Here is a 21,763-nt window from a genome sequence, read left to right as displayed (position 1 = left end):
CCAAATGACATCATACAGTAAACAACAAGAATCAGGTACAGTATACAGGTGTACCTCGGTTTATGAACGCCTCAGTTAATGTAATTTTCAGTTTATGAAAACTAATTGAAAATAATGCCTCGGTTTACGAATTTTTTTCACAATACAAAGTGTATGTCGGTCACGATTTTTAAATGCAATTTCAAGCTTTTTCTTCACTATAGCTGTCACTTTCCCAGGAGCTAAAGGATACTTATCTCGGGAAACAAATTAAAAGGAAACATTGTTTCTTTTAACAATGAAATAAACTAAAAGGAAACTCTCTTTCTTTTAGCTAGAGGGAAAGTGACAGCTGATTCTCTGAGCTATAGTGAAGAAAAAAAAGCTGGTAATTGCATTTAAAAACTGGCACTGATCTAAAGTGACAGTGACTTTTTTACTTTTTTCTGACCTCCAGAACGGATTAATTGATTTTCAGTGCATTCCTATAGGAAACCGCATTTTGTTTTACGAACTTTTCACAATACGAAACGTCCTGGAGAACGCATTAAATTCGTAAACCGAGGTACACCTGTATTATTCATGCATGTACAAACAATTTAAATCACTTACCAATCTCCCCATTTATAAAAACTCTCAGAGTACCAGCTGGCGGCTAGAAAATAAATAACACTACCCAGTCAGGAAAGTCTGGATGGCAAAGCAGAGATCTAGAATGATTTATTTAAATGCAATGTAACTAATACAACAATGTACTAAGAGTAAAATGTGCTTTAACAACGTAAGCTTTAGGAGACACTCTCACCCTGCCCACTAAGGGCAAAGTGACATTGTCTTTGCAAAGGGGAACTACCCAACTTATCTTGCCAGTGTTCCACCACCACTTCTTTCTCTGCCACAGCCAGCACTAAAATTTCCAGTGTCAGCTGGTGTCAGTGGCTAGGGAGTGTGGTAACACAACAACCGTAATCATTACTATTATTAGAATACAGGATTTATATAGCGCCAACAGTTTGCTCAGCGCTTTACAATATAACGGGAGACAATACAGTAACAATACAGTTAAATACAAGAGGGATTTGATGGCCCTGCTCCTTGGAGCTTACAATCTAGGAGGGAGGGGCTAGTGGTACAAAAGGTAGTAACTGTGGGGGGTGGACTGGTTGGAAGAGTAGAAGATTCCAGTATTAGCTGAGGGCAGGATAGCCTTCCCTGAAGAGATAGGTTTTCAGAGATCGCCTAAAAGTGATCAGAGTAGGCGATAGTCTGATAAATTGGGGTAGAGAATTCCAGAGGATGGGGGAAGCTCTGGAGAAGTCCTGGAGACGAGCATGGTAGGAGGAGACAAGGGACCTAGAGAGTAGGAGGTCTTGCGAGGAGCGGAGAGTACGGTTTGGGTGATATTTAGAGACAAGATCGTTGATGTAATTTGGGGCAGAGTTATAAATGGCTTTATACGTTATTGTTTTGAATTTTATCCGTTGGGCAACGGGAAGCCAGTGGAGAGATTGGCAAAGAGGGGTGGCAATCATGAGACAAAGCTCAGGCTTTGTCAAAATTACATTGAAAGTGGTGATATGCTCCCCTATTAATGAAAACAACGGATACTGTTGCCAGCTGCAAGTGAGGAGAGGGCAGCAGGGGGCCACTGGTGAGGTGATTTGCAGTGTGTCAAGGAATGGTAAAGTTTTGGGAGACCCTTGTACAGTTAGAATGCAAGATGGTAAAAATCTGTCTTTTAAAATATTTTTAATTCTTGGAATGCCACTAAAAAGATACAGGAGCTGAGAGCGCTCCAAAACGGCATCTTTTCTTTAAAGTAATAAAAAGCATAGCTAAGATGAAACTCAAAGTAACTACACAAATTAACAGTAGATATGTCACAAAATAAGCAGGTCAGAATAAACATTTTATGAAGAAAAAAAAGTTATCTTTCAAAGAGAAAATCAATTAAGCCATAGATATAGGCAGCTAATGTGCAAATATTGACCTTTTTTTTTTCCTGTTAAAATCAGGTTTGAGCCCACCTTCAAGACTCATTAATGGTCTTTGTGATGGACTGTCACATGTGCAATATGGAGGCTTGAGGTAACACCAAGTTTGACTTTTACAGGAAAAAGCTGTAATTTGCACATGTGAAGCATAGCATTTGCTGTAATACTGATGTAATCCATTTAAACTACATAGAATTACTGAGTTAAAAAAAAAACGGTTATCTCACCATTTCAAAATCTGAGCCCACAAGACTGTTCAGATATTCTTTATGCCTGCCATAAAGCTGAAAAGGAAGCATTGGGGGATTAAAATCATAATAATAACACAGACGTCCAATCAAAAAAGAAAATGCTTTCAAGAAGTAAAAATGACCAACACATCCCCCCATGCAATATGGCTGCCTAACTAGGTGAAGAAAACTCCTGTTCTACAGAATTTTAATCTAACCTACACATCCTAATCCTGTGACCTACAATCCAAATAATATGACACAACCAGAGCTGTAGATAGACAACACTGTAGCTTTGTTTCAAATCGTAATGGTTGGATTGATACCAGCATCTGACACAATACTTGTAAAACAGTAAAATCCAGATACTTTCAGGTCAGTCTCCTAAGCAGACAATGATCTGTGGCTCTCACTAAAATGCTCAATATATTTGTGTTAAGGGAATATTTTTTCTTATCTAGTATTTTTTTTTTTATTTAACTTTTTCTCAACAACAGCCTAACCCTGCAAGTTCTGATATGTGGAAATTGGGTAAAAGTCTTGGATTATTCAATACGTTTTCCTAGTGTAGGTCTCTAAATAACAGGGAAATGGAGGAACAATGTAAACAACTGAGGATAGATCACTGCTGGAAGCTCTATGTATTCTCATTTCAGAGCAAAATCAATGTTATCTGTGTGAAAAAAGTCACCAAGATAGTAAAAAATCCTCCATTCCTGCACAGCTAACCCTTCTCCTCTACCCATTATTGAACTGGTTGGTTGGAGTTAAACACAAATTCAAAAAACCCTACTTCTCTTCCAATGTAAATAAACCTTGCTTTTCACCTTTGTCCACTAAATGGTGTTGGAGCATGTAGCAAGGTTAGGATCTGTAGCATCAAAAAAAAAAAAGACTATGTAACAGATGCTAGGTATGCAGAAATTTGCACAATGCCCTTTCCTTCCCACACATTTTGACAACTTCACTATTTACTATATTTGCAGAAGAGCTGATTTGTATATTCAGGACATGGGGACTTTACTTTAGGTACCAACAATTTCAACACAATATCTGCAACATGGTTAAAGAAATACACTGCTATGGCCTCATTCACATGGGCATATCAGTGTGTTCCCCATATGAGAGCCGTGTTTACCTGCAAAGGTGTTTCATGCATCCCCAGCATACTGTCCCATTGATGTCAATTGGGACGCAGCAGCTGCTCCCAATATGACCTCCGTGTGGGTGCATGGCCCCAAACGCACACTGGTTTCGTTCAGGGCTGAGCAGCGTCTGTGTCTCTCCAGCTGCTGCGACTCAAATGGCATCAATGGGACTACCTGAACAGGGATACATGGAACATCTGTACACCCCCATGCAGGTAAACACAGCCCTCACATGGGTCATGCATTGATACGCCCTAAGTGAATGAGGTCTAAGTCTGCAATTATTCTTTAACCTCCCTGGCGGTATTCCCGAGTGTAGCTCGGGGTAGAGTTTTAGTACCAAAAGCGGTAACCCCGAGCTACACTCGGGCTTACCATGCGGCGCTGCATAGGGAGTCCCTGCAGCACTTACCTTGTCCTTCGCTCCCACGATGTGTCCCCTGAAGCGTCCCCGGCCATCTCCTCCGGCTGATGCCGGCATCCGGCTTCTGTGTTCCGGTCCCCGTGACGTCGGGACGTACGGGCGGTGGCGGCGGCGGGAAATTTGAAAATTTTAAAAAATGTCATTTTTTTCAAAACACATTTTTCACAGTAAAACATTGCTGTTTCAACCTATTTCACATACATATTGTCCCTAGTGCTTTGTCCTGTGCCCTGCCTACATTTTGTCTGTCTTTCTGCCTGGAAACTTAGAAAAATCCATGGCGTCCAAAAAGTGTCCCTTTAGGTCAAAAGCGGGTTTAGACCAGCTAGAGAACAGCGATAGTAAATCAGAACCACTTGCAGAATTGAGTGATAATGATTTGTGGGGAAATTCCTCACCAGACACTGAAAACGATTTTGCGACTTTGCTCAGCAATGTACGAACTTGGCGCTCTATTTCAAATTTCAGTGTTTTCGGTTTGATTATATTATTGAATTAAATGTATTATTATTATATTATTATTTTTTATGATTATTTATTAAATTATCATTTATGATTTCGTGTTTCAAATTTTATCATACCCGGGATGTTTAATAGACTCTTGTTCGGACAGATTTCAGTGAGTTATTCCTAAAAATTACAGCCTACAATAAAAAAACTACATATTTCCATGCAAAATAATGGTACCGCTTTCAGCACCAAAAATCTGAAATAATCATACCACCAGGGAGGTTAAACTACTTTTGACTTTCAAATCCTAATTAATACGACAGTACATGCCACAGAGTGCTTAATATAATCATACTCATACAATTTATTATATTGTTTGTGTTGCTCATACATCCCTAAGCACTCTTTATCCATTGCCCCTTACATCTTTGTATAATGCTTCTTCCCGCTCTTGCTCCTCCCTCTGGACTGACTCTGAAACATGGTGCAGAGAATATCTCCATAGCTCACGCTTCTGATTCTCTACTTCCAACCTAAGAGGAATGCAAACAATGTTAATGGCTTAAATGTGATCTCATGAAATGAAAATGACCTTAGAAAACACCTCTGCACCAAGCATACAAAAATTCATACAAAACGCAAGCAAATGCATTATTGAAACCAGCACATAATTTTAAGAAGCCAGGAAACTAATGACAATAAAAAAAAAGTGAAACATGCAATTTGGAGGAGCACTAACTACCTGGCAAGTAGGATGTGTCAAGTCCTATCCTAAGCTACTACAATATGGGTGCAAATACCTGTAGGGCCCTTTTGTTCCAGTGACATCAGGCTTCAGTGTAATAACTCCATTACCATCTACACGTATTGTACAAAGGACATGTTCATTTTCCTTGAATCCCAGTCTGGAAATGAGTGCAGAAAACAAATGTAAGTATGGCAATGCAGCTTTTATAAGTGAACCACCCAAAACTGATATTTTTAGTAGTGTGGCTGTCAGTATGGTGATCCTTCATTCCTATCATTGAGTTTTCCTTGAAAAAAACAAGTCTCAAGAAAACAATGCTGGTCCGTAGCTCCACCTCCACGTTGTGATCATTATATAGTCAGTGACTACTGCACTACCACTGAAGAATTTTGTATTCTGTACAAAAAGGAACGCAAGGAATTTAGCTAAATAAGCGTGGTACCATTGTATTGGGCTCAGTGGTAGGCTGGAGTTAAGAACCATAAAAAACATATCCTGTCAGCAGAGTCCACAAGAAATATAATAAGTTAGTGGTTTATCCAGCACTTCATATGCACTATCCTGCAGCTACAATGCTAGATTTCCCTCTTGAAAGCTGTTTTAAGCAGCAATGTGACCCAATCCATTATTTTTCCCTCCCCAATTAAACACTCCTCCCTGGTCTCTTAGGGCTCATTCAAATTAGGGCGGTACCTGACATTTTTCCACATTGGATGAACACTAATCACCATTGGGATACACAAAAAAACATTTGTTTTCTATGGGCCTTGTTAGCCCACGCGGTACAGAGAGGTGTGATAAAATGCAGACATGCTGCAAGTATCTCAGCGCATAGGAAGGCACCGCATATCAGAATGCAAAAAAAAAGGAACTGTGTGATGTGCTAAAATGTGCATCACACCACCCCCTGCTACACCTCAATGCAGCCCAAAACTGACAGGTGCCTGCATGCTTAAATTGAGCTTTTTTTGTGTATGGGAAGTGTGAATGGGCCCTTACTCGCCAGGCAGGTTAGGTGCTGCTTTTCTTCCCTTAACCACCTGTTCCCTTTGAACTATGCAGGTGAGCCTGGGGACACTCCTGAGAGAGGGAGTCCCAAGGACACATGACTGGGGACACTCACTTTCCTCGGGGACCGAGATCTGCCATGATGTACATAGTCTGTACTGGAGTATTTATTATGTGGTTAGTTTTGACAAACTCTTCTGAGGGATCCAAAATAACAAGCCGATTACGCATACCAGCTCCATCCCTGAGAAGTAAAGAAAGGGGTAATTACAGGTATTATTTCAATCTAAACAGGTAATTTCAATTATTATCATAGATCTAAGGTATAAATATACTGTAGTTCTAATCACTTACAATGATCTTTTGTCTTGCCGACGTCTCCGGACATTTGCCATTCGTTCTGCTAAGAATGTGGGGGTCTCTTTTTCAGAGGTGGTTACTGACTGAGCATGCTATATATAGAAAATGGTATGTTTTAAAGTGATAAAGTTAAGGCAAGAAAATTAGCCTAAAATACACTGCTCAAAAATATTAAAGGAACACTTTTTAATCAGAGTACAGCATCAATTAAATTCCTGGGATATTGATCTGGTCAGTGAATTAGCAGAGGGATTGTTAATCAGTTTCAGCTGCTTTTGTGTTAATGAAATTAACAACGGATGCACTAGATGAGCAACAATGAGATGATCCCCAAAACAGGAATGATTTTACAGGTGGAGGCCACTGACATATTTTTTTCTACTCATCTTTTCTGACTGTTTTTCACTCGTTTTGCATTTGGCTAGGGTCAGTGTAAATACTGGAAGCATGAGGGGATACCTGGACACTACAGAGGTTGCACAGGCAGTCCAACTCCTCCAGGATGGCACATCAATACATTCCATTGCCAGAAGGTTTACTGTGTCTCCCAGCACAGCCTCAAGAGCATGGAGGAGATTCCAGGAGATAGGAAGTTACTCTAGGAGAGCTGGACAGGGCCAGAGAAGGTCCTCAACCCATCAGCAGGACCAGTATCTACTCCTTTGTGCAAGGAGGAACAGGATGAGCACTGCCAGAGCCCTACAAAAATGAACTCCAGCAGGCCACTGCTGTGAATGTCTCTGACCAAACAATCAGAAACAGACTTCATGGGGGTGGACTGAGGGCCCAACATCCTCTAGTGGGCCCTGTGCTCACTGCTTGGCACCATAGAGCTCAATTGGCATTTGCCATTGAACACCAGAATTGGCAGGTCCACCATTGGCACCCTGTGCTTTTCACAGATGACAGCAGGTTCACTCTGAGCACATGTGACACACATGAAAGGGTCTGGAGAAAACATGGAGAATGTTATGCTGCCTATAACATCATTCAGCATGACCGTTTTGGTGGTGGGTCAGTGATTGTCTGGGGAAGCATATCCATGGAGGGACGCACACACCTCTACAGGCTAGACAATGGCACTCTGACCTAAATCCAATAGAACACCTCTGGGATAACATGTTTCTGTCCATCGGACGCAGTCAGGTTGTACCTCCGACTGTCCAGGAGCTCAGTGATGCCCTGGTCCAGATCTGGCAGGAAATACCCCAGGACAGCATTCGTTGAGTACCATTTTGAGTTGCTGCAAAATGGACTAGCCTGCTGCATAATTTTTTCACTTTGATTTTTGTGGAGTCTTCGAATTCAGCCCCGTAGGTTGATAATTTTCATTTCCATCAAATCATGGGGCATCCTTAAGTTCTATAGAGACCCCCAATGGCTCAAGAGCCCGTCCTCTCACGTTTAAACCCCCACCATCAAATCAAGGGGGAGGCGCATCCAACAAAAAGTCACTACAAAAAAACCCCAATAAAAGGATAAAGCACCTCAATAGCTTATGAGCAGAATATATTTATTATAGGACGTAACATTATACGAGGAGGTGGGGGGGACTTGGGAAAGGATGGATGGGTAACATTCACTGATTATGTTTATAATGTTACGTCCTATAATAAATATATTCTGCTCATAAGCTATTGAGGTGCTTTATCCTTTTATTGGGGTTTTTTTTTGTAGCATCCTTATGTTTCTTACACATTACCCAGTCTATCTCTTAGATTGTAAGCTCCAAGGAGCAGGGCCCCCCTAACCCTCTTGTATTGAACTGTATTGTTGCTGTATTGTCTCCTGTTATAATGTATAGCGCTGAGCAAACTGTTGGCGCTATATAAATCCTATATAATAACAATAATATCAGCATAGATATCCAGCATGATATTTTTCTCCATTGAGATCTGATGTGTTTTCAAAGTGTTCCTTTCAATCTTTTGAGCAGTGTATATCTAAACCCGAGAACAGAAATGTAATATATTACAGATGACCAGTCCTTGGATGTGGTGGCTGTATTAGTTTTCTATGTTAGGCTATGTCGATCTGTGCAAGTACAGAAAAATACCTGATGATTCTATCATAAATCAAGTGTCCTTGGCAACATCCTATATGCTGAATGGAAAGCTCAGACAAGATTTCACAACTATCTTGTGTTGAAGACAAAATAGCTCCACGCTTTGTAATTGGGATGAGAAGAGTGGAGGTGTTTGTAGTGTAAATCAGGTGAGCAGCCTAACCTGACAACACTGCTCTACTCCCCTTTATACTCCTACAATTGACCTGTCATTTGAAACCCTAAGCACAAGAGGCTGTGCAGGAGCCAGTTAGCTAAGGTTTGCTGCTCTACAGAGAATTATGTAGGCTGCCCTTACTAAACTCTTCTTTTGAGAATGCCATACACCAGACTGGCATGTTAACTCATTTGTTTGAGACCAGCAATGACAATCCCCATATTTTGCATCGGGTTTCAACCAATGCAGAGATTCCGATCACAACAGTCCGGAAGGAGTAACACTGTTGCAAGAGGGATTTCTGCATTGGCTGAAAGTTGCTGTGGATTTGTGTGAGAGCAGGGTAGTACTGTTGTTAATTTGTTAAGCCCTTTGAAGTTGTGCTCTGATCTGTGCTGATAATTTTCCACAGCAACTTTTGGACAGAGTACCCCAGTTTAGAGTCTGTCTGAACATTTAATATGTACATGCAATATATGTTTGTATTTGTTTATTTTATTTTACTATGGCGTTTATCTGCTTTTTTTAAATTTTCCATGCAAGAATCCAAAGGTGTGTGTCTGCCAATAGCTGCTCCCAGCTTAATGAGGAAAGCAGGCCTGTATAATTTAAAGGTCCATCTATCAAGACAAGAGCATGCTCACAGGGGAAGGTGGAGGTCACGTTTACTAATCATGTATGTTTAGTTTTTTAGGTTTTTTTGCACAGAATTTTGATTAACTGTTTCCTACTGCATAATTAGCAGGGGGGTTTTTTCGGGGGGTTCCAGCGATACCTCTTCTAGGTTGGTGTATCGATCATAGTCTGTATAGGTAAAGATACGTCTGTTCTTTCGTCCGCCACTGCGTTCCATAGCAAGAATGTCCTGGTGATACTGACGATCCAGAGGAGTCCGGCAAGCAGCTTCATTTTTGTACAGCTCATATTCGAACTGGAAAAACATGCAAAATATGCATAAATTACCTGTAAACCCATCCAAAACCAATACGGATTTGTTTTCATCCTTCTTTAAATCTACAGCCAACTTTTTTTTGTAGTCAAACAGATCTTTTTATGCTTCTACCTCGATCAGTTCAAATGAGATAGTATACCTGACAGAATCAGCTTAAAATATTGTTTAATCCGGCAGTAATAGAAAGAGATATGTTATGAACCACTGAAAGCCTAAACCATTGAACCTAAATGAAGTCCTCTTAAATAGGCACACACAGATCAATCAAAGCAATCCTATTTTAAAAACTATGCCCCCACCCTGGATATTAATACAACCATTGGAAGGGTATATTGCAATCAGGTCAGAGAACATGACAGCCCAATCAAACTGTCAGCAAAATCCAAAATTGAAGCATTAGTTCAAATTATAAAAATAAAATCAAGGTGCAGCAAAATAGTAACTATTCACTATCTTACAGTTCAATGACACCTATCAGTTACTGCACATGACACTGCAACGCATCATACACACATTAGCGTGTTGCAGTCCATTCAGTTTATTCACTTTCATTTGGCATCCCAATGTACCAGAAGGTACAGTAACACCTTATTGTGCTCTGCAGTGCACTAAGCCTGAGAAAAATGGTGCATGTCTGTATTTCTGTGTGTTCTGGTGTAATGGTAGGCTATCCTATTGCATTGCATGTTAACATCAAACATAACACGTTAACAAACATGAATTAACACAAAGGACCAGAACGTATAGGTGTGAATGGACCCTTTGGTTTCTTGGTAAAGTATACCCAGCCCTAGCAAAAAAGTCTGTGCCTGGCAATAGTCTGCAGACGAAAGCTGATATATTCTCTACAAGACCAGTGGTCTCTCTGCAGAGGTCTGGTAGCCCAGCTTAACCCCATTTATCCCCCCCCCCTTGCCAACAGCCTTGAACACTCAGCAGGCAGGTAACAGTGTTTGACCTCAGTCAGTTGGCAGGCTAGCAGCTCGCAGACTGCAGTCCCTCCTCTTCCGTGAAACCAGCTGCGGGGAGCCAATCACGTGACCAGACCGGAGCACCCTAAGTATAGGTAAAAATAAGCATCTTCTTTCTACAGAGTAGTTAGAATAGGAGTTAGAAGTGTGGGAGCAGATTTAAAATGGAACTAAACCCTCTTATCCTGTTCAGCCAAGGAAGCTGCCCTATTATGGTGACCATACACTTAGTGAAAAATCATTTGAAGATCTGTCATTCATTCGATTTTCATCCAGTTAATGGGCACAAATTGAAAGTTGGTAGTGACATTTTTGAGCCAAAAATAATCAAAAGAAAAGTTTGGAAAACTTCTGCCGAATGGGTGATAAATTGAAAGCTTACTGTGTTTCTCGCCCGTTAAAAATCGAACTGTTCGTACTGCGCACATGTGACAAAACAAAATGGATTCATTTATGCCCACTGAATGATTTATTGTTAGAAAATTGGACATTACATGATGGCAATATTGCTTACTCTCATGGCTGCGTGTTCATTTTTCGAAAAATTGTTTGAACAATTTTTCAACGAGTGTATGGCTAGCATAAGCCTTTGTTTAATCTACAACTGCCATAGTGCTGCACATGTGATAAGTTATGACTCCAGCAAATTGATGGTTTGACAGTTTGGTTGACAGCACAAGCAAATGTGACAGTTGGCATTCCCGGCATGCCAGGAATGTAACGGTTTTTGAAACTTAAATCAATAGGTTTGTTTCCACTTTAAGTTTGGATAGTTATAGCCTGGACTTCCACTTTAGGGCTTGTTCACACCACACATGCAGAAAAACTGATGGAAACTGACGTGCAGATTTCACTTGCGGAGACATCAGTTTATATCAGTTTTCATGTGTGCCTCAATGAGTTTTATATTTGTTGCAGATTCCTGAAAAAATCTGTATGTGATACTAGTGTGGTGTGAAAAGGGCACATAGAAAACAACTGATATCACTGTGCCCTTGCAGAATGCGTGCAAAAAAACTGTCACCTCTGCATCATAAATGTTAACATATCAACTGACTTTATTGTTTTGTTTTTTTTTGAATCTTAAAGATTACCTCACTAAAAAGTTTCTCTTGCCAGGAAACCACAATTTCTTCCTCATCTCCATGTTGATGTCCACCTTTTGTTTTAAAGGAAATGAAAACACATGCTTATGTAGCAAAATTATAAGTGTTGAAAAGATATAATATGAATGCTAAAGTCACATACAAGTTAAAAACAATTGATCTAGTATGCCATAGCAGGCTCTTCCATGTGGTTATGTATGTGGAAAATCCCAGAGGGCATGAAACCTACAGCTCAGTGGCAAGCACCAGCTACTATGTCGGACAGCCTGGCCACCCCCTGCCGCAGCTTACCAAGGGCTTGTGATGTGCCAGTAGTGAAGTGCAATAGGCATGAGAGGCAGCCACAAGTTCTCAAACACTAGAGCTGGTCAAAATTTGGAGCTCAATAGGAAACAAGAACAGAACTTGGTTGTGCAATACCAGAGGAGCTTTACATACTTATGTGACTTTATATACACATTAAGTTCTTCGGACATTAGTAGGAGGTAAGGTGTAACAGTGCTTTTCCTAATCACTGACAGTTATAATGCATGAAGGACACTAGGTGACTCTAAATTTTATATTAATTCTTCTACATGTGAATGACATTAAGAGTCATTGGGACCCCTTTGACAGGAAGGAAGGGCCTTAATTGAGGGATGTGTAGAGAACCTATGTCCATTACAAACATCCAATCATATGAAGCAGAATCTGTATTTTTCTTTCAGTTCTTCCTGTACATGATTGGATGTTTGATGATGGAACAGGTTCACTTCCCATTTTAGTGCATCAGTAAAGCTTAGATAAATTGCCCAACACTGACCTGGTGTTTACATTTTTTTTTCCCTCAGTGTTCAGCTGATGATCCAGCCAGTAACACACCTCCTGTATTAGAGTGCCACCACTCTGGATAATAGAGCACAGGGGCACCTGTGCATACCACAGTATACCTTCAGAAGTCTAGTGTCGTCCATGCTGTGACAGGTAGGAGCTTTTTTGCAGCAAAACGGAGACCTACTCAATATGGGGTCATCATATTATTATGGCTGGTGTGTGTGTACACACACATTCTTTTTTTATATTCTACCTTACCACAAACATTACATCATCTGTAGCCAGCTTCTTGTTCCTAATTCCTTTGCCAGGATTTCTCGCTTGATCTGGCATATGTGCCATATGAGATCTGGGACAGCCTATTATTGAAGAATAACAGTCTGTGTCAGATGTGTATGTACATTATGAGATCTAAAACATGTCCCGTACATAAATTAGAGATGGCTTGTTATTAAACAAAAAAAGATGTCTCAGATCACCTTTGCCATATGCACCAGACCAGGCGAGAGTTCCCAAAGGAAATGGTGATGTAGCATTCCCAGGGGGCACCTGTGAGGTCATGCCAAGAGAGAGGCATGGGATGTATATAAACACCAGAGACCGCAGCACTCATATCTTGATAAATATACATTTGTGGAGGGGGAGAAGGGGATCAGTCAGCTGAGGGGAAAAAAAGATAAGTGTGCCTTGTTTTAAAATGTAAGAGTATAACAGCTAGGGACCAGGGATGAGCTTAGGCACGACAAGAGTCCAAACCTGCCAGAAAGCTGTCAGTGGACAGCCAATCATAGGCACCTTGTATACATGCATCTGCAGGGTGGAGCATGCCTCTGCCACCGACGAATGGCAGTCCGAACACATCTGAACTCAGTTCTACTAGGGACAAAAAAACCCTGTGGTGCCCCCCTTCCCTTGGTGTTTATTTTGTCTAATGATGAAATCCAGCCCTGTCTGATAACATAAACTGTGCTGTTTGTTGTAGTCAGATTTACTAAAGTAGCAAGGTGACGTGAACTTGTGTACACATCAATCACCCTCCCACCATGGTCCAGATCGACTCTGATAGGTCACTGCCATCACATTGACAGTGTGGACCAATCAGAATCCATCTGGTCTGTCCCAGACATACTGATGGAGAACAGAGAGAAGAGTGGGGATTTAAAGTGTTACTAAATCCACAACAGTAAAATCAGTACATATATGCAGTAAAGCATGCTTGCTATACTCACTGTGGAACCTAAGGAGTTAATCCTCTGCATTGTGCATAAATGCTGTTTGATTCAGACTTCTCTGATCCTCCCCTTCTACTTCCAGTGTCCCCCTCTTACCTCCTGATAAGACATACTGTGTAGAGTCACTGGGCACATGCTCAGTTTGGTGCATATTGCTAGAGAGGGGTTTTTTTTTTTGGAAGAGTGCATGTGATCAGCACAGGGCCAATCAGCACTGTCCAGACAGAGGTCAGGAGTTCTGCATCCTCTTAGAGCAGACAGAAAACTCCTCCTACAAGCTTTAACCAGTGCTCTGCTGGACACTGATAGACATCAAAAGATTGCTCTAACTGCTGATGGGAAAAGGTATTTAGCAGTTTATATTTACTACAATAATTGCATTTCCATGTTCTGTGTACTGTGGGAGACCAGATATAGTGAATGCAGAGTCCTGGGCTTAGTAACACTTTAAAGGATAAGTTCTCCTTATAAGAAAAAATAAAACTTTTTTTTGCAGGTAAAAGGTTTTTGTTTTGGGAGCCTGTAAAGCATTGCACCAGCGATCAGCAGATGGCTGGTGCCATGCAGACCTGTCAGTGTATCTGTGTGTTCGTACCTTGTACAGGCAAGCAGATACACTCTGACAAAAATAATCAATGAACTACCACAGCACCCTGGCAGCTCAATGGAAGCTACAAGCCGACAGCTGCAAAGGCTGGTTGGGACTTGTAGTCCCAGACCCCGCCCTGCATGGCCGTATTTTTTTAAAATTGTGAAGGCTAGAGGGGGGGGAGGAGATCCCCCGATAGCTTTCAAAACAGGGGATCAGGGGGGAGGGGGGCCAGTCCTTTTCGTAACATGTTACACCTTGAATGTAGGTGTGACATGTTATGAAAGGTGAACTTATCTTTTAAAATCCCTTGACCACTGACAGCTCGGCAACCCCAGAAGTAAGTACAGTGAGGATCGTGGTGGGGGTGTCCGAATGCGATTCTGCAGCGATTGTCGCACAACAGAGTCATGCAGCAAAAATCGAGCTTTAAAATCGCATCTCGCCCAAAAAGGAGCAGAAGATTATTTTGGCAACAAATGTGCATAGGGCAGCCCTTAGATGTGGCTGCCTTATGCCCAACACTTGAAATTGTGTGAAAATCGCACAACGAATATCGAAAGTGGGAACATTTGCTGCCACTACGCGACATGTGACCGGGGCCTTGGTTCACCTTTACATTTCTTCTGTAAAGATAAAGGACAGGTCCGCTTCACACAGTCTTGCTCAGGATCACTTCACTCTAGTAAACCAGACCCTCCCCATCTACAGAAGGGAAATGGATGGGGGGACCCGATATCACATGAACAGGAGGGATGGTGACTGGAGGACTAGGAATTACCAGGGCCGATGCTGGAGCTCAGCGTCCGGAGTGCGATGTCCCCTCTGCCCCCTTCCTCCTCTTCCTGCACCCGCTGGACCAGGGCACTGACTGGGGTCACCCGCTGCAGCAGCACCCTGCGGACGGACACACGTTAGTCAGAGAGCTGAACGATAAACTCCGTTCTTCCGGCTCAACACAAATGTTACCTGATCTTCAGGTTCTTCACTGGATCCCGGGACCTGTACACCACCTCCCCGGTGTCCTGATTCCACTCTTCCGCCATTACCAGGCCGCGCGTCCCGGTCTCCACGGTAACCTTTACGTGCGCGCTCACGAGAAGGCGTGCGCATACTGAGAGTAGAGCGCGGGAATTAGAATTTGTGAGGCAGCAGGCACTGTACAGGGAGAAAGCAGAGAGCAGCCTGTCATGTTGACTGTTTTCCAGGAATACATCAAAGTGTTTGCCAAGGTAAAAACGAAAACAAAACACACAATACAGTACATGTCTGCCATACAGACACATTTCCCCATGTTATCCCTCATGCTGGTAGGTGAATTGGCTCCTGTCTAAATTGGTCCTAGTATGTGTGAATGTAAGTTATGCAGACCATAGATGGGTCGAAAATCGGCCGATTTTCGGATCGTTAATGGGCTAAATGTTCGGCTGTTTTTCGGTATTTTGGCAGATTTTTTTTATCGGTAAAGTTGGAAAAAAATCAGCCGATTTTCACGGCAATGATGGGCAAATCGGCCGATCTTTTACCGATAAAAAAATCTGCACATGAGCAGTGACCTGCAAGAGGAAGACAAAAAGAAGAAAAAAGAAGAAGAGGAGGAAGAGGATGAGGAAGAAGGGGATGAAGAAGAAGAAGAGGATGGAGAAGAAGAAGATGAAGAAGAGGATGGAGAAGAAGAAGAGGATGGAGAAGAAGAGGATGAAGAAGAAGAATTCCAGTCCGGCAAAAAGTGTCCCTGCAGAGAGCTCCGCTATTTCTTTGACAGTGCTTTGACATTTATAGCGGTTGCAACAATGTATCTATTTGTTTCCGAATAAAAACATCTGTATCCGAAATGGATACAAATACATTGTTGCAACCGCTATAAATGTCAAGGAACTGTCAAAGAAATAGTGGAGCTCTCTGCAGGGACACTTTTTGCCGGCTGTGAACGAGATGAAAATCGGGCGATTTTTTTTTTTTTACCGTTGCTGGTAACATCGGCCGCTTGAACGACCGATTTTTCGTTTTTTTAAAGAAAAATCGGCAGATTTTCAAACTGTCTATGGCTGGCATTATGCAGGCCATAGACGGTTCATTTATCGGGCGAAAAACAAAAAATCGTTAATTCTGTTGCCACCAATGATTATGAAAATCGTCCGTTTTTCTCCAGCATGACCGATAAAAGAAATGAGGAGGAACCGTGAAATTCGGCCAATGACATTGCCCCACTAACGGAGCAAATATCGACCGATTATTCTTTCGAGCGAAAATTCGGCCGATAAACGAACCGTCTATGGCCTGCATTATGCAGGCCATAGACAGGTTGAAAATTGGTCGATTTTTCGTCGGAAAAAAAAAAAACGCACCATTAGTGGGTTAATTGGTCGGCTGGTTTTCGGGCTTTTGGTACATTTTTGTTATCGATAAAGTTGGAAAAAAATCAGGCCGATTTTGCCGATCGGTCAATATTCCTGTCAATGATGGGCAAATTGGCCAATCGTTTTACCGATAAAAAATCTGCGCATGAGCCGTGACCTGCAAGAAGAAGAAAAATAAGAATTCCAGTCCGCTATTATATTTGACATGAAAAAGTATTGTGGTTGCAACAAATGTATCTATTTGTATCCGAATAAAAACATCTGTATCCGAAATGGATACAATGTTGCAACTGCAATACTTTTTCATGTCAAATATAGTAGCGGAGCTCTCTGCAAGGGACAGAAGTAATTAAATGCCGGCCGTAGACGGGACGAAAATCTGATGATTTTTTTTTTCTTTTTTTTTTTTTAGCATTGGTGGTAACGTCAGCCTATTGAACGACCGATTTTTAGTTTTTTTTTAAAAAAAAAGGCCAGTTTTCGACTCGTCTATGGCCTGCAATAGGGACTGATGTGAATGTACAATATATATATATAGAGAGAGAGAGAGAGCTGTGTAAATTGATGGCACTATATAAATGCCTGTAATAAATAAATAACGAAAGGGCTCATTCACACCGCATGTTTCTGTGACTGGTAGGATTGCCACCTCATCCTTTTTAAAACCAAACACATATTAACCACTTGCCCTCCAGAGGATGTACCCCCCTTCCTGGCCAGGCCTTTTTTTGCGATACGGTGCTGCATTACTTTAAATGACGATTGCACGGTCATGCAACACTGCACCCAAATTAAATTTATGTCCTTTTTCCCCCGCAAATAGAGCTTTCGTTCAGTGGTATTTGCTCACCTGTGCGTTTTTATTTTTTGCCCCATAAACAAAAAAAAAACAATTTTGAAAAAAAATATATATTTTTGACTCTTTGCTATAAAACACATCCAGCAAAAAAAATATTAACCACTTGAGCTCCTGAGGATTTACCCCACTTAATGACCAGGCCTCTTGTGTCTACTTGGCGCTGCACTAATTCAAATGATAATTGCGCGGTCATGCAATGCTGCACCCAAACAAAATTTACGTCCTTTTTTTCACACAAATAGAGCTTTCTTTCGGTGGTATTTGATCACCTGTGCGCTTTTTATTTTTCACGCTATAAACAAGAAAGGACCAAAAATTTGGTACAAAAACAATATTTTTTACTTTCAGCTATAAAAAAATATATAGTAAACTCAAAGTTATTTATAAATTTAGGCCAAAATGTATTCTGCTACATGTTTTTGGTAAAAAAAATCCCAATAAGTGTATATTGATTGCTTTGTGTGAAAGTTATAGCGTCTACAAACTATGGTATAGATACTGCAATTTACTCCTTTTTTTTGCTATACAGCGCTGTGCTAGTTTAGCGGACAATTGCGCGGTCATGCAATACGGTACATAAATGAAATTTATGTCCTTTTTTTAACATAAATAGAGCTTTCTTTTGGTGGTATTTGATCACCTGTGCACTTTTTATTTTTGGTGCTATAACCAGAAAACCTTTGAAGAAAAAAATGTTTTTTGAAAAAAACTATATTTTCTCATTTCGGTCATAAAAAATATCCCAAAAAACTAAAATTTCATCATAAATTTAGGCCAAAATGTATTCTGCTACATGTTTTTGATTTAAAAATTCCCAATAGGTGTAAATTGATTGCTTTGTGTGAAAGCATCTACAAAATATGGTATAGATAATGGAATTTACACAGCTTTTACTTTCTGACTGCTCATCACATTTCTTGAGGTGCAAAAATACCAGGATAGTACAAACACCCTCAAATGACCCCTTTTCAGAAAGTAGACACCCTAAGCTATCTGCTGAGAGGCATATTGAGTACATGGAAGATTTATTTTTTTTCTACAAGTTTCTGGAAAATGACAAAACTTTTTTTTTTTTTGTTTACACAAAGTTGTCATTTATTTCTCGCACAAGCCATGGGTATATGTGGAATTACAGCCCAAAATACATTCTGCTACTTCTACTGAGTATGGGGATACCATGTGTGTGAGACTTTTTGGGAGCCTAGCCACATACAGGAGCCTGAAATCCAATGACCACTTTGAAAGCCTGAAGGTGCGTAACTTCCTCATTACACTTCCTCACAGTTTCAAAGGCCCAAACATGCCAGGATAGCACCAACCCCCCCCCCCCCCCCCCCAAATGACCCCTTTCTGGAAAGTAGACACCCCAAGAAATGTAAAAAGAGGCATAGTGAGTATTTTGCAGATCTCATTTTTTCTCACAAGGTTTTGAAATATAAAAAAAAATAGAAAAAATGTTTTTGTTTTTTTTCTTCATTTTCCAAAAACTTGTGGCAACAAATGAGATCTTCAAAATACTTACCGTGCTTTTTAACAAATTCCTTGGGGTGTCTACTTTCCAAAAAGGGGTCATTTGTGGGGGTTAGGTGCTATCATGGCATTTCAGGGCCTCCAAAACTGTGATAGGTAGTCAGGAAGTGTAATGAAGAGATAAAGCCCTTTAAAAGCCTGAAGTTGCTTATTGGATTTTGGGGTCCTGTGCTTGGCTAGACTACCAAAATGTCTCTCACGTGTGGTACCCCCATACTCAGGAGAAGTAGCAGAATGTATTTTGGGGAGTAATTCCACATATAACCATAGCATGTGTGAGCAGTAAATCATTTAAGTGACAATTTGTCATTTTCCAGAAACTTGTGGTAAAAAAATAAATTCTTCTATTGATTCAACATGCCTCTCAGCAAATAGTTTGGGGTGTCTACTTTCCAAAAAGGGGTCGTTTTGGGGGGTGGGGGTGTTTTATGCCCAGCATTAGAAGTTTACGCCACACATTACTCACTCTTCTAACCACCTGAAGACCAAGCCTTTTCTGACACTTTTTGTTCACATGAAACAAATCTGTATTTTTTGCTAGGAAATTAATTTAAACCCCCAAACATTATATATTTTTTTAAAGCAGACACTCTAGTGAATACAATGGTGGGTACTACAATTTTTTATGGCACATAGTACTCGTGCAGCGATTTTTCAAATGCAAATAAAAAAAACAAACACTTTTTTTACTTTTAATGCACAAAAACACAATATATTGGTCAATTATTTCATAAAATATAAAAGATAATGGTATGCCGAGTAAATAGATACCAAACATGACATGCTTTAAAACTGCGCATGCCCCATGCAATGGCGACAATCTGCAAACATTTTAAATATTCATAGGCAACGCTTTATAAGCTACCATTTTAGATTTACAGAGGAGGTCTAGTGTTAGAATTATTGCCCTTGATCTGATCTCACATGCATGGTGCAAGCGCTGTTAACATACCGGCACAGGGTCAAGGCTTGTGCACACAGGTAAGCGCATGGCAGGGGCAATTTTTTTTTTTTATTATTATTTTTACATTTGTACCTTTTCATTTTTTTTTTTTTGGTTTGATCACGTCTAATGCTATAACAGGGAATGCAAATATCCCCTATAACTTCAATGGGTATTGTCATATATTCTTTTTTGAGAAATCTGGGGTCTATCAGACTCTAGATATCTCCTCTGCCCTTACATTATCTAATCAAACCAAAATCGGTGTGATCAGATGCTTTCCCAATTTACAAATGGCGCTGTTTATATCCTGCGAAACTGAAGTGATGAAATGCTTGTAGCTTCCGAATTCTTAGGCTATAGAGATGATTGGCACCATTCTGGTCTCCAATCAGCTCTATGGTCAGCTGGCAGAAACACCGGCTGCATTCTCAGGTTCCCCCGATGGCACAAGACTGCCCGAGAAGGCCGTGGAAGGCAGCGGGGCATCACCTCCCACTGCTTGTAAAAGCAATCCTGCAGCTAATTAGCCACTAGGATTGCACTTACATGAAAGCCGATCGCCGGCTGAAAAAAACGATACCAGGATGATGCCTGCAGCTGTAGGCATCATCCTGGTATAACCATTCAAAGTCCAGTGATGTACCAGTACATCGCTGGTCCTTGTTGGATATATATACTATGTTCTTTTTTTTTTTTTTGTATGCAGCCTGTGGACTGAATGACAAAAATGAGAAGAAATCTCTGCCAGAAAAAGTGTGTGGCATGCCCACCATTAGAATATACCGCCCTGTGTCCACCCACTTCTAATGGTGGGCACACATTAGGTCACAATTTGCCACAAGTGCCAGTTCCAAGATTGAACAAATGTCTAAATAGTGGCATGCTTGAATAAAAGTTGTCCACGTATAAGTGGTACCCCATATGGAGAAATGATGACACTAAGTCCCAAACTATCTTGCCACTGCTCCCCATGTAGTCTGGGCATCCAGGGGGCTCCACGTGACTATCTTTTCCCTCATAAATCCAAAACTTATAGGTATAGCCTGTTGTCCTCTCACAGGTCTTCTACATCTTGACCCCATATCTGGCACGCTTGCAGGAGAGATATTGTTTGAATGCAAGGCAGCCAGAAAAATGAATGAGGGACTCATCAAGCAGATGTTTTGCTGGGGAGTATAGACATCTGCAAATTTTTGGTTAAGGTGATTTGAGAGGGGCTGAATTTTGTGGAGCCGGTCAAATTCAGGGTTACCCCGAGGATGACAGAGTGTATTGTCGCTGAAATGTATAAAACACATTATACTCTCATACTATGCCTGGCCATGGCAGCAGAGAACACGGGCATATGATGAATCGGGTCTGCAGACCAATACAACCGCAATTCATATCTTTTAGTCATGCCCATGTTGAGGGTTAGGCCCAAAAAAAATGTAAATTTGAAAACCGTAATAAGTTAACATGCGAATGGTCTGGCAAGGTTTCAATTTGGGTTGGCGGCGATAAATTGTTGTGCATATAAATTGCTTTGATCCACAATCAACGCATACAGATATTCCGTGAAAAACAACGCCAAAAATCAAGGAGGTATGTGAAAGACCAAGATGTACTAGACCGCTGGTACTCGCCAGTTCTCCAAAAGGTAGAGCGGCACTAGTACTGGCACTCTGCTGCATATGAGAGTCATCAAAATTTACCGGCAAGTGCTAACAGAGATCAGGCCTAATTCTGCGAACACTGCGGTTTTGTGTGCAATGTATCAAGTGACAGTGACCTACTGACACTGCACTTGCTGGGGGAGAAGGGGGGGTAGGCATAGGGGCTAAACACAGGTGCTGGCAGGTG

At 41.1% G+C, this 21,763-nt stretch overlaps 1 protein-coding gene across 1 annotated transcript in view; it reads right to left on the bottom strand.

The window, feature by feature from the left end:
* The window catches only part of MKS1 (MKS transition zone complex subunit 1), a 51,851-nt gene extending 36,525 nt beyond the window's left edge, over positions 1-15,326 (bottom strand). Inside the window, exons 1-10 of the mRNA XM_089657398.1 lie at positions 15,196-15,326; positions 15,008-15,123; positions 11,581-11,645; positions 9,339-9,494; positions 6,336-6,433; positions 6,097-6,225; positions 5,026-5,130; positions 4,650-4,758; positions 2,201-2,257; positions 592-634 (exon numbers count right to left, since the gene is read on the bottom strand). Coding sequence (XP_089513524.1) covers positions 592-634; positions 2,201-2,257; positions 4,650-4,758; positions 5,026-5,130; positions 6,097-6,225; positions 6,336-6,433; positions 9,339-9,494; positions 11,581-11,645; positions 15,008-15,123; positions 15,196-15,272 — 955 coding nt within the window. The 5' untranslated portion in view covers positions 15,273-15,326. The remainder of the gene's footprint in view (positions 1-591; positions 635-2,200; positions 2,258-4,649; positions 4,759-5,025; positions 5,131-6,096; positions 6,226-6,335; positions 6,434-9,338; positions 9,495-11,580; positions 11,646-15,007; positions 15,124-15,195) is intronic.
* Positions 15,327-21,763: the final 6,437 nt, after the last annotated feature.

Source organism: Staurois parvus, unplaced genomic scaffold (genome assembly GCF_062004578.1).
Source record: "Staurois parvus isolate SC_StPar_1 unplaced genomic scaffold, SC_StPar_1.0 ptg000029l, whole genome shotgun sequence".
Classification (NCBI taxonomy): Eukaryota; Metazoa; Chordata; class Amphibia; order Anura; family Ranidae; genus Staurois; species Staurois parvus.
This window is presented reverse-complemented; position numbering and strand designations above follow the sequence as displayed.